At 46.9% G+C, this 13302-nt stretch overlaps 1 protein-coding gene across 1 annotated transcript; it reads right to left on the bottom strand.

Annotated features, from left to right (window-relative positions):
• Positions 1-216: 216 nt before the first annotated feature.
• LOC140421819 (uncharacterized) lies at positions 217-4974 on the bottom strand. Its single transcript, XM_072506755.1, has 2 exons — positions 2098-4974; positions 217-1446 (listed from the first exon to the last, which is right to left on the bottom strand). The coding sequence occupies exon 1, from the start codon at positions 4820-4822 to the stop codon at positions 3758-3760; it is 1065 nt and encodes a 354-aa protein (XP_072362856.1). The 5' UTR covers positions 4823-4974; the 3' UTR covers positions 217-1446; positions 2098-3757.
• Between the last annotated feature and the right edge of the window lie 8328 nt (positions 4975-13302).

A 13302-nucleotide genomic window follows, 5' to 3' on the forward strand; every position in this document is an offset into this window, starting at 1 on the left:
TACAGCAGATATTCATTGTTCTGGCTCAGCCAGCCTGATTGTGGAATTAATTGGATGGATGTTTCAAAGAGCCACCACTGGTATATTAGGCCGAATGGTTTCAATCTCTGCTGTATCATTCTATAAAACAATGAATATTCCATAGGAATAGAAGTAGGCTAGGGCAGCACGGTGGCGCAGTGGTTAGCACTGCAGCCTCATGGCACCGAGGTCTCAGGTTCGATCCCAGCCCTGGGTCACTGTCCGTGTGGAGTTTGAACATTCTCCCCGTGTTTGCGTGGGTCTCGCCCCCACAACCCAGAGATGTGCAGGGTAGGTGGATTGGCCACGCTAAATTGCCCCTTAATTGGAAAAATGAATTGGGTATTCTAAATTTTTTAAAAAAGGAATAGAAGTAGGCCATTCATTTGATTTGATTTTGATTTATTGTCACATGCACTGAAGTACAGTGAAAAGTATTTTTCTGCGGCCAATTATTCGTGTTAAATACTGTGTGTTGAGTCTTTTTAATATCTCTAACCTAAGTTCTCCCTCTCCCCTGTCTCCTCCATCCTCACCCCAAACAAATGTGACGAGCTCATGGAGCTTCTTTGTCACTCAGATTGGGCAGGGTTTTCCGGTTCTCCTGTGGCTTCCCATTGGCCACAGGCGGGATCTTCCAGTCCTGTCAAAGTCTACGGCCTTTTGCATGGTTCAGCCGTCCTGCCGCATGGGACCCCGCCGCAAGGCGGTTGGTGGGTCTGGAAGATCCAACCAGCGGTAAGGGCTGGAAAATCCCACCCATTGAAACAATCTGATTCTATTGATTCTAATAATCATTATGATTGTCACAAGTAAGCTTACATTAACACTGCAATGAAGTTACTGTGAAAATCCTTGCTCCTCCTCTTCTACTAAACCACTCCGTAAAACTGCCTCTAAAGTCCTTTCTTGCCCAAGTTCTGAACTCACATCTTTCCCCTCCTTTTCTGTTATCTTCCATCATGCTCTCGCAGAAATCATCTTGTTTGTGAAACTCACCCTTTGACCTGATTCTCACTAAACTGCCGAACAGTTAACTTCCACAATCTCAATGTTTCCATGGTATCTCCATGGAGTCAGTGTCTTTGTGCCTCTCCTCTTTAGACAATCAGTTGAAGCTCGGCCACACACACAACACATGTATGGTTTCTCCCGGCAGTGAATGGTGAGGTGTTTTTCCAGACTGTGTAACTGGTTAAAGCTCTTTCCACAGTCAGTTCACTGGAACACACTCACTCAGATGTGTGTTTGTCTCGGTGCTTTTCCAGTCACACTGATGCTTGAAATATTTTCCCACAAAGGAAACTTTCTCATTCCACAATCATAGTCTGAAGATATTCAGGTCCTGATTAACCGAATGACACTGTCAGTGCCTGATGTGATATTTGATTTGTGTTTCCAGTCTGAAAGTGCTCTCCTGATGGCCTGTAACAGAACAGGATAGAAATTCAGAACAGACGATTCCAGTTTCTGGGGAACATTTTTTTCTCTCTTTCCCCAAAGCTGTAAATCCCGTCCCACACACCCTCCCTCCTCCCTGGGGCTGAAATCCAAATAAAGTATTTGATAATCCTTTCTGTACCATTTTACCAAATTTATATAATTCGAGGTGAGAATATGCTTTATAATTCACTTCATTGATGACTTGTGATAGACATTAATCTCAATGTGCAAACTTCACACAGACAGTGACCCGGGGCTGGGATCGAACCCAGGTCCTTAGTGCTGTGCAATAATGTCTATTGAGGGATAAATATTAAGCAGTAAACCAGGGAGAACTCCCCTGCTCTTTGGAATAACATCATGGGAACTTTTACACCCAACTGAGAGGGCAGATGGGGCCAGAGTTTGATTGATTGATTCATTGTCACATGTACCAAAGTACAGTGAAAAGTATTTTTCTGCAGCCAAGGGAACATACACAGTATGTACGCAGTAGACAAAAAGAATAATTCACAGAGTACATTGACAAATGTTACATTGATAAATAATGATTGGATACAGTGCGGAACATGGGCCAAACAAAGCAAATACATGAGCAAGAGCAGCATAGGGCACCGTGAATAGTATTCTTACAGGGAACGGATGAGTCCGAGGGAGAGTCGTTGAGAGTCTTATAGCTGTGGGAAGAAAGTGTTCCTATATCTGGATGTGCAGGTCTTCAGACTTCTGTATCTTCTTCCTGATGGAATGGTCTGGAAGAGGGCAAAGCCTGGGTGGGAGGGGTCTCTGACAATGCTGTCTGCCTTTTTGAGGCAGTGGGAGGTGTAGACAGAATCAATGTGCGGGTGGCACGCTTGTGTGATGTGTTGGGCTGAGTTCACCACACTATATTTTCATGTGATCTTGGACCGAGCAGTTGCCATACCAAGCTGTGATGCAGCCGGATAGGATACTCTCTATGGCAGATGTTTGTGGGAGTCAATGCAGACATGCCGAATTTCTTTAGCTTCCATAGGAAGTAGAGACATTGTGGGGCTTTCTTGACTGTTGCATCATCATGGGTGGACCAGGACAGACTGTTGGTGATGGTGACTCCCAGGCTATCGACCATCTCCACTTCAGAGCCACTGATGTAGATAAAGGGGGGGGGGGTCGTACTACACTTCCTGAAGTCGATGATCAGTTCCTTGGTCTTTCCAACATTTAGAGAGAGGTTGTTTTCGATACACCATGCAACCAAGTGATCTATCTCCCTTCTGTTGTCTGACTCGTCGTTATTTGAGATACGATCCACCACAGTCGTATCATCCGCAAACTTAAAGATCGAATTGGAGTTATATCTTGCCAGACAGTTGTGTGTGTATAGGGAGTACAGAAGAGGACTGAGCACACATCCTCACGGGGCCCTGGTGTTGAGGACTCTTGTGGAGGAGGTGCTATTACCTATCCTGACAGATTGTGGTCTGTTGGTGAGGAAGTCAAGGATCCAGCTGCACAGGAAGGGGTCAAGTCCAAGATTGCAGTATTTGGTTACTGGTCTTGTCGCGATAATGGTGTTGAAGGCGGAGCTGTAGTCCATGAACACATCTGACATAGGTGCCCTTGTTGTCGAGGTGTTCGAGTGTTGATTGCAGGGCCAAGGAGATAGCATCTGCTGTGGGCCGGTTGCGGCGATAGGGGTGCTGCAATGGATCGAGACCGTCTGGGAGGCTGGCATTGATCTGTCCCATGACTAGCCATTCAAAACATTTCATGATGACAGATGTCAGAGCCACCGGTTGGTAGTCGTTGAGGCACACTACCTTATTGAGGAACAGACTAGAGAACAGGGTGTTTTAGATCGAGTATTATGTAATGATAAAGTGTTAATTGATAATCTTGCCGTAAAAGAACCTTTAGAGATGTGTGACCAGATTATGATAGTACGAAGTTTTACAACACCCGGTTAAAGTCCAACAGGTTTGTTTCGATGTCACTAGCTTTCGGAGCGCTGCTCCTTCCTCAGGTGAATGAAGAGGTATGTTCCAGAAACACATATATAGACAAATTCAAAGATGCCAAACAATGCTTGGAATACGACCATTAGCAGGTGATTAAATCTTTACAGATCCAGAGATGGGGTAACCCCAGGTTAAAGAGGTGTGAATTGTATCAAGCCAGGACAGTTGGTAGGATTTCGCAGGCCAGATGGTGGGGGATGAATGTAATGCGACATGAATCCCAGGTCCCGGTTGAGGCCGCACTCATGTGTGCGGAACTTGGCTATAAGCTTCTGCTCGGCGATTCTGCGTTGTCATGCGTCCTGAAGGCCGCCTTGGAGAACGCTTACCCGGAGATCAGAGTCTGAATGCCCTTGACTGCTGAAGTGTTCCCTGACTGGAAGGGAACATTCCTGCCTGGTGATTCGTTGTCGCAGCGTCTGCATGGTCTCGCCAATGTACCACGCTTCAGGACATCCTTTCCTGCAGCGTATGAGGTAGACAACGTTGGCCGAGTCGCACAAGTATGTACCGCGTACCTGGTGGGTCGTGTTCTCACGTGTAATAGTGGTATCCATGTCGATGATCTGGCACGTCTTGCAGAGATTGCCAAGGCAGCGTTGTGTGGTGTCGTGGTCACTGTTCTGAAGACTGGGTAGTTTGCTGCAAACAATGGTTCGTTTGAGGTTGTGCGGTTGTTTGAAGGCAAGTAGTGGGGGTGTGGGGATGACCTTGGCAAGATGTTCATCGTCATCAATGACGTGTTGAAGGCTGTGAAGAAGATGTCGTAGTTTCTCCGCTCCGGGGAAGTACTGGACGACGAAGGGTATTCTGTCGGTTGTGTCCCATGTTTGTCTTTTGAGGAGGTTGGTGCGGTTTTTCGCTGTGGCGCGTTGGAACTGTCGATCGATGAGTCGAGTGCCATATCCCGTTCGTACGAGGGCATCTTTCAACGTCTGTAGCTGTCTGTTACGCTCCTCCTCGTCTGAACAGATCCTGTGTATACGGAGCGCTTGTCCATAGGGGATGGCTTCTTTAATGTGTTTAGGGTTGAAGCTGGAGAAGTGGAGCATCGTGAGGTTCTCCGTGGGTTTGCGGTAAAGCAAAGTGCTGAGGTGACCGTCCTTGATGGAGACGAGTGTGTCCAAGAATGCAACTGATTTTGGAGAGTAGTCAATGGTGAGTCTGATGGTTGGATGGAACTTATTAATGTCATCGTGTAGTCGTTTCAGTGATTCTTCGCTGTGGGTCCAAAGGAAAAAAATGTCATCGATGTATCTGGTGTATAACGTCGGTTGAAGGTCCTGTGCGGTGAGTAGGTACTGTTCAAACTTGTGCACGATGATGTTGGCGTATTGGGGTGCGAATTTGGTCCCCATGGCTGTTCCGTGCGTCTGGATGAAGAACTTGTTGTCGAAGATGAAGAGGTTGTGATCCAGAATGAAGCGGATGAGTTGCAGAATTGCATCTGGAGATTGGCAGTTGTCGGTGTTGAGTACTGAGGCTGTTGCAGCAATGCCGTCATCATGGGGGAAGCTGGTGTAGAGTGCCGAGACCTCTTTAACCTGGGGTTACCCCATCTCTGGATCTGTAAAGATTTAATCACCTGCTAATGGTCGCTTTCCAAGCATTGTTTGGCATCTTTGAATTTGTCTATATATGTGTTTCTGGAACATACCTCTTCATTCATCTGAGGAAGGAGCAGCGCTCCGAAAGCTAGTGACATCGAAACAAACCTGTTGGACTTTAACCTGGTGTTGTAAAACTTCGTACTGTGCTCACCCCAGTCCAACACCGGCATCTCCACATCAGATTATGATAGACTTACATTATGCTTGAATGTGAGATATTTCAATCTGCAGCCAGGGTATTAAATTTGAACAAAGGAAATTATGAACGTATAAAGGACAAATTAGCTGTGGTGGATTGGGGAAATACTTTAAAAGAGGTGTGATGGTACACAGGCGATGTATAGACTACATAATTATTACATTGTTTACATTCCTTCAATACACATGAACCCAAAAAGGCTAGTCGACTGTGGCTACCAGAGGAAGTTAAGAGTTTAGTCACCAATTTGACCCCAGAATGAGAAGAGAAATGGAAAGGGGGAAACAATGATTTCCCCACAGACGTTGCTGAAAGGAGACAATTTCATTGTTCATCTTCCGTATTGTGGCGTCACAATGGCATCCTGCCTGAATCAGCCAATAGGAATCACTCTGCTCCGTGGTGACGTTTCCAGGTTTCAATGCGCAGGCCGGGCCCCGCCCCCACCTATCTCGGACACGGTTTCCACGCAACCGGCGGCCGGCTCCGGCCAGAACGAAAAGCCGCTCGGGTGTTCGCCCTCCCCCCTCTCTCTCCACCATGAGCCGCACTGCGCATGTCCAAGGGAGAGGGGAAGCTGCGCATGTGCGGGTTATCCCCTGAGCTGCATGTTGCGATATTGACCAATAGGAAGTGTTGGAGGACCGGAAGGACTCTGGTCCTCCTGTCAATCAGCGCGGGCTTTGTGTAAATGAAAATTGAGCTGCACAGACTGATACTTCCTCCTGTGAGCAACAACTGTGAGTAAAACACTTTTCCCCTAACTTTCTATTTGTTTTCTCAGTCTGGGCTTCAATTGTTGACTTGCAGGAATTGAAGGGAAAGGAATCACTCTGCACCGACTCTCAGAAAGACCACCCTACCTAGGCCCATGCCCGCTCCCCTGTAACCCCACCTAACCTTTTGGACATTGTAAGGATCCTCTTCGTAATTCCTGTCTGCCCCTTGTTTTCCCTTTTAATTTCTGTTGTTTGTCTAGGGTGGCATGGTGGCACAGTGGTTAGCACTGCTGCCTCACAGCACCAGGGACTCAGGTTCAATTCCGGCCTCTTTGTGGAGTCCACAGATATGCAGGTTAAGTAATAATCTTAAGTGTTACAAGTAAGCTTACATTAACACAGCAATGAAGTTACTGTAAAAATCCCCTAGTCGCCTGTTCGGGTACACAGAGGGAGAATTCAGAATGTCCAAATTACCTAACAAGCACGTCTTTCGGGACTTGTGGGAGGAACCCAGAGTACCCGGAGGAAGCACCGACTCTGCTTAGACTGTGACCCAAGCCGGGAATCGAACCTGGGACCCTGGAGCTGTGAAGCAACAGTGCTACCCACTGTGCCACCGTAGATTGACTGCACAAAATTGCCCTTTAATGTCCAGGGATGTGCAGGTTAGGTTCTTGGTTATGGGAATAAGGTGGGCGGGAGGGAATGTAAATGGATAGAATGCTCATTCAAAGGGTTGGTGCAGGTTCGATGGGCCAAATGGCCTCCTTCTGCACTGTAAGGATTCTATGATGATTTTATGATTCTATTTCATTATTTGTATATGGACAAAAATGTGCCAATATCTTTAAGATGGACTTCACCTTTAATTTTAAAACCGGGATCTCCAGGATATGCTATTTGGCCTGACATCAATGATGGCACATCTTGATGGACTTGGCTGTCGGCCAATGGACTGGTTCAGATTGCCGGGCCTTATCAACGGGTTGTGCTGATTGGTCAGGTTTTTCTCCGGTATAGTCCATCCTCAGTGATACTGTTTCCCCTGTTTTTAGTTTTGTTTTGAACTCAAGAGCTGAAGGAGGCTCTTTGAGTTTCTCTCTCCCTGAAAGGGTAAAACTCTCTCAAACCTAGAGCTCAGTCCAGCTAAATGGATCCAGCAAACTTTCCCTTTCTAACCAGCCTGTGGGTGTTTAATGCCTGAAGACAAAGTTAGAGGGAACTCTTTGGGGTTCTCTCCCTTAAAGGTGACCAAACCTCTCTAAGATCTTGTGGAAGGTGCGTCTCTGATACTCCATTTTCCTCAGTAAAGATAGGGGACATTCTAGTGAGTCTGGAAAGCAGTGAAGTTTAAATCACAAGTTGAAGCTGGAGAGAAAGTGAGACCAAGAGCTTAAGAATTACACAGGACTGAGGCTGTTTGTTTAGAGTGAAGGCCCATGTTAACACAAGCTAAAGTGATTTCCCCAAAGTGAATCCTACAGCTGTGAGTTCTGGCTGAATGCTATACCAATAGATCCTCATTAGCTATCCAACCGTTGGTTACAATCACCCCTCGGCTTGGGAGGACAGCCTGCTGCTGCAACAACTTCAGCATCTGAAGCAAGGACACTCATCTTCCATTTCATATTAATCCTCTTATTATTTTTACTCCTTCTCCTCCCTTTGTGTGTCTCCATCTTGTGTGTGTTTAGGTGGAGGGTCAGATGGTAAAAGGGGGGACTAGTCGATTATCTGGCCATTATTCTATTATAATTATTGCTTGTCTTATTTCTATCTTTGTTATAAATAAACAGATGTTGTGTTTCACTTACAAACCTGGTGCCTTATTGGAGCAGTTAAGGGCCAAAGATCTCGGATACTTTATACAAATTGTTGGTAAATTCACTTGGGTTGGGACTCAGGGTCTGTGGGGCTGGATTTGACCGCAGGGTGATGTAACAACACCAAGAGGCAATTTAACATGGCAAATCCACCTAACCTGCACATCTTTGGACTGTGGGAGGAAACCCACACAGACAAGGAGGACGTACAAACTCCACACAGCAAGTCACCGAAGATCGGAATCAAACCTGGGTCCCTGCCACTGGGAAGCAGCAGTGCTAACCACTGTGCCATAGTGCAGCCCTCAAGGAGGCCATTTGGCCTATCGATCTCCTTGAAGGCAGCATAGTGGTGTACTGCTGCCTCACAGCAGCCGGAACCTGGGTTCAATTCCATCCTTGGGCCAGGGACATACAGCTGTCTGGCAGCCTGCATGAAGATTTTGAGGTCTCTGTGTTCAGGATAAGAAGCAGTGAGCATAGATTTGTCAATCAGCCTGAACCAGAATCTTCAGTAGAGTTTGGAGGGTGACTATCAGGTACAGCAGAGTGAGAATGGAGGGAGAATGTGTTGGATGAAGATTTATAGCTTTTCAGTAAATGAGAGGGGAAAAAAATTTCACATAAACTAAAATTGTCTGTTCTGAATTTCTATCTTGTACTGGCAGTAATGACTTTTGCAAACTCCTTTCACAGCATAATGGAAGGAGAGGATTTATGGAGGAAAATCTCAAACCTTACAGCAAGTTGAGATCTGACTGAGTCATTCAGTTCATCGTGACCTGAATATCATCAGCCTTGGAATCTCAAAGGAGATATGTTTGCCTGTTCCACCTGCTTGAAAAGATTTAAAAAATCAGTGTGACTATCAAAGCACCGGGATTCACAGACACCCGATTTTGCGTATTCCATTGTACGAACTGTGGAAAGTGCTTCAAACACTTACACAGTCTGAAAAAGACATTGTACCATTCACAGCAGTGAGGGATCATGGAGAAACCGTGGAAATGTGGGGAATGTGAGAGGGGATTTATTTGCCCATCCCAACTGGAAATCCATCGGCGTCGCCACACAGGGGAGAAGCCATTCATCTGCTCTGATTGTGGGCAGGCATTCACTGAATCATCTACGCTGCAGAGACATCTCCGGGTTCACACCGGGGAGAGGCCGTTCACCTGCTCCGATTGTGGGAAGAGATTCGCTGATTCATCCACCCTGCTGAAACATGAGCGTGTTCATACTGGGGAAAGGCCGTTCCTCTGCTCAGTGTGTGAGAAGGGATTTAATCAGTCATCCGCCCTGCGGAAACACCAGCGAATTCACACCGGAGAGAGGCCATTCACCTGCTCTCAGTGTGAGAAGGGATTCAGTGATTCATCCAACCTGCAAAAGCACCGGCGAATTCACACTGGGGAGAGGCCGTTCACCTGCCCCGACTGTGGGAAGGGATTCAGTCGTTCATCCACTCTGCTGTCACATCAGCGACTTCACACTGGGGAGAGACCATTCATCTGCTCTGACTGTGGGAAGGGATTCACTCAGTCATCCACACTCAACAAACACAAGCAAATTCACAAATGACAGGTTGATTTATGGGGTACAAGAAATTACCATTGCAAATTCAATCAAGTTTCACAAGCCTTAACCTTCCAGCCAGAATGGACACTTCAAATGGTAACTTCATAGGATTCATTAACTGTTCAGAGGTAGGAAAGTAACAAGTTAAAAATACTTTTTTAAACTTTCAATTAAAAGTCACCATCAAGACAGAGGATGAAACATATCTGTCAGCTGGGCTACTTTATTAAGTCTTTTTATTAATGTTTTTCGGAAGGTTCAGTTGCTGAGCTGACGGGTTGACTCCAGCAGGTCACATGCTGGTTTCTGCAAGTTTCTGAGGAGTTTCAAAGTGAACAAAGGCTAACACCACGGATGTCCTGGGATGTAACACCACGGATGTCCTGGGATGTAACACCACGGATGTCCTGGGATGTAACCCCACGGATGTCCTGGGATGTAACACCTCTTGCATCACATGAACATTCCAGCTAAGCCACACACTGGCCCAGCAGATGGTCTGTCTGCCCCAACCAGTTACCAACAAAGGCGTCTGGTTGCAAATCCTAATCTTCAATAATGATGCCAACGGCCTCAGCATTAACTGTTCTGAAACAAAGGTGTCAACTGAGACCAGAGTCTCGAAGAACAAAGGGAACCCTGATTCCATCTGAACACCTCAAGCTTCCAGCCCTGGGAAAATGCATCCCTTGTTCAACATCTCGGGGGAATGGTGGAAAGCCTTCCCCAAGCTGCTAGCCCCTGTAATATTGTCCTGTGGAACTGAACTCGGGCAGTCTCTGCTTGATCTCCGGGAAACAGTAGCTCCAGGCACGCAGCCTGCGATGTCCACCATCTTACCTTCAACACCGAGTGGGGGCAGTAAGAACTCTGACCCTCATCGAACTGCAAAACGGGGAAGGGGGTAGGCATGTGAGCACAGGAAGCGGCTGCATTTTCTTGAGCTCTGGCGCTATTCATCTTTTAATCCTTGTTTTTAATCTGGATCAACATTACATAATTACCTGCTTTTGGAGCACGTGTCTTGTACTATGTCCCTGGAAGCTCCTGGCTGGACTTTAGTGATGAGGAGGCTGAGGTGGCTGGGGTGGGCCCAGCTTGCAGTGGTGGTTTTGCTGGTGAGCAGACCTACACCTCGGCTGTGCTGTTGACATTGTGATGCTGGCTGCCATTAGGAAGGATGTTGTGGCCGATGGTCTCTGCTCCGTGGCGCAGCTTGTTGGTGCTCACTTTGATGAACTGCGAAATCAAGAGAATAGTGGAAGTGGAGATGAGAATCCTTTTGCTCGATGGGGCAAACTCCCCGGTGAGGGCTCGTCTCAAAGGAAATCCTGTTGCAAGGGGTGTTGATTATTCTGACAGACTCCGAGTTGGGGCTGGATAGGGAATGCTCGCACGCCAGGTCCCTCGAGGGGAATGGGGAACGTGTTCCTGGCCAAATTTGAGAATTGGCTGCCTTCGCAATCTCCACATGAAGTCTGGGCATTTTAAGTTCAATGGTAAAATATACTTGCCTTTTATTAGCCAGGGCGCAGAGTTTCAGAGCAGGGAGGTTATGTTGGAACTGAATAAAACGTTGGTTAGGCCACAGTGAGAATATTGTGTGCAGTTCTGGAATCCACATTAGAGGAGGGATGTCATACCACTGGAAAGGGTGCAGAGGAGATTTACCAGGATGTCACCTGGGCTGGAGTTGTAGTTAATAAGAGAGGCCAGCAGCACGGTGGCACAGTGGCTAGCACTGCTGCTAATGTGCTGAGGACCCGGGTTCGAAATGGGCAGCACGGTAGCATTGTGGATAGCACAATTGCTTCACAGCTCCAGGGTCCCAGGTTCGATTCCGGCTTGGGTCACTGTCTGTGCAGAGTCTGCACGTCCTCCCCGTGTGTAGTAGCCAGGTATTTCGAATACAACTAGTATAGGTAAAAGATAGCTGTTTAAGCATAAATATTGAGCCCCAGTTTTAAATACCCATTTATACAGCATAGTTCACTTTTACTGAGGTCCGTTGTTCTGGCAAATGCATATTTTCAGAGTCCGTGTGACATTAAAACAGCACAGTTGCAAGATAATTTGACACTGCTTGTGCTAATTGTCAAGGACAAGGACTGAGTTCCATGGCAACGAGGGGGCAGGAGTCCAATGCAGTTTGTAAGAGCATTGAATTATATATATTTTCTCGATATGAAGTCTCCATTGTTACATTAGCACATTCCATAACATGTAGACATGAAACAATTAAAAAGCTGATGTTGCACATTGAAGATGGACGGCTTGCCATCAAATCAAATGTGTTTGAGTCTAACCCAAACCAATTAGGATTATATTGGGGTGTAATTAGATGACTTAAGACAGATATGAAAGTGTATAACTGAAAAATTTCCGCCCGCCATTTTAGTTTTGTCTTTTGGTGTTGTCTGTCCTTCATTTCTGTCTTTGTGCTGTGTTGTCTTTTGTGTTGTCTGTCCGTAATTGCTGTCTTTAATTCTCTTCGTCTGTCTGTTAAGGTTTCTGTTTGAGGTGTCTTTTGGGGGTTCTGTCAGCCTGTCAGTCTACCAGTCTGTGTCAGTGATGTTAGTCCACTTTTGACTTTGAGTTTGCGTTTAGCTGAAGATTAGCTCTCTCTCTCTCTCTCTCTCTTCATGTTTCATTGCCAGACTTTGACCTTTTAAAAGTTACTTTCGAGCTGTCTGCCTAAGCAAAGAAAGATAATGTCTGTAATTCTCTGAAAGCTTCGAATTGTCTACGAATTGCCTTTTAAATGACTTTCAAATTGTAATCAAGCGACTACAAATAAAACAATTCTTTTTGGCACCTGAGAAGTTTTAACTGAAATTTCTGCTGAGTTCCAGTATTCGCAAACTGCTACTGATAACCGAATAGCAGAAATGATATAAATTCCTTCAACTTTACGCAGTCGAGGGACTTCCGGTTGCGGCGATGACCAGCTAAGCCGCACGTTTCGGCGGCTCCAGCTCAAACGGACCTTCGGGCTCTTTTAAGAGCCCCAACGGGGAATTTTTTCAAGACGAAACCCGGTGTGGGGTGAGTTAACAGGGAGCCCCCCCAACGCAAGAGAAAAATATCGGCGGCGGCTACATCGCGAAGAATCCTCGAGGAAAGGGACAGGAGGAAAAAAGAAGCAAGATGGCGGCGGAGAAAGCCCAGGCGACATGGGGGGCCCGATCAAGACGAATTTTTAAGACGGTGTGTGGAGCTACTTAAGAAGGAGGTGCTGACCCCGATGCTACAGGCAATTGAGGGGCTTAAGGAGGCACAAAAGACCCAGGAGACGGAGCTCCGCGTGGTGGAGCAGAAGGTGACGGATAATGAAGACGAGATCCTGGGCCTGGCGGTCAAAACACAGACGCACGAGGCGCTCCACAAAAGTGCATTGAAAGGATTGAGGCCCTAGAAAACGGAGCACGAAGGAAGAACCTTCGGATCCTGGGTCTCCCCGAGGGAGCGGAAGGAGTGGACTGTGGGGCTTACGTGAGCACGATGCTAAGCTCGCTGATGGGAGCTGAGGCCCCTTCGGGCCCCTTGGAAGTGGAAGGGGCTCATCGGGTCCCTGCGAGGAGACCAAAGGCGGGAGAACCACCTAGGGCGACAATCGTGCGATTTCACCGCTTTAATGATAGAGAGGTGGTTCTGAGATAGGCCAAAAAGGTACGGAGTAGTAGATGGGAGAATGCGGTGGTACGGGTGTACCAGGATTGGAGTGCGGAGGTGGCGAGAAGGAGGGCGAGTTTTAATCGAGCTAAGGAGGTGCTACACAAGAAGAAGGTGAAGTTCGGGATGCTGCAGCCGGCGCGACTATGGGTCACGTACCAGGAGAGACATCACTACTTCGAAACGGCGGAAGAAACATGGACCTTTATTAAAGACGAGAAACTGGATCGGAAC

The sequence above is a fragment of the Scyliorhinus torazame genome, chromosome 5 (assembly GCF_047496885.1).
Source record: "Scyliorhinus torazame isolate Kashiwa2021f chromosome 5, sScyTor2.1, whole genome shotgun sequence".
NCBI lineage: Eukaryota > Metazoa > Chordata > Chondrichthyes > Carcharhiniformes > Scyliorhinidae > Scyliorhinus > Scyliorhinus torazame.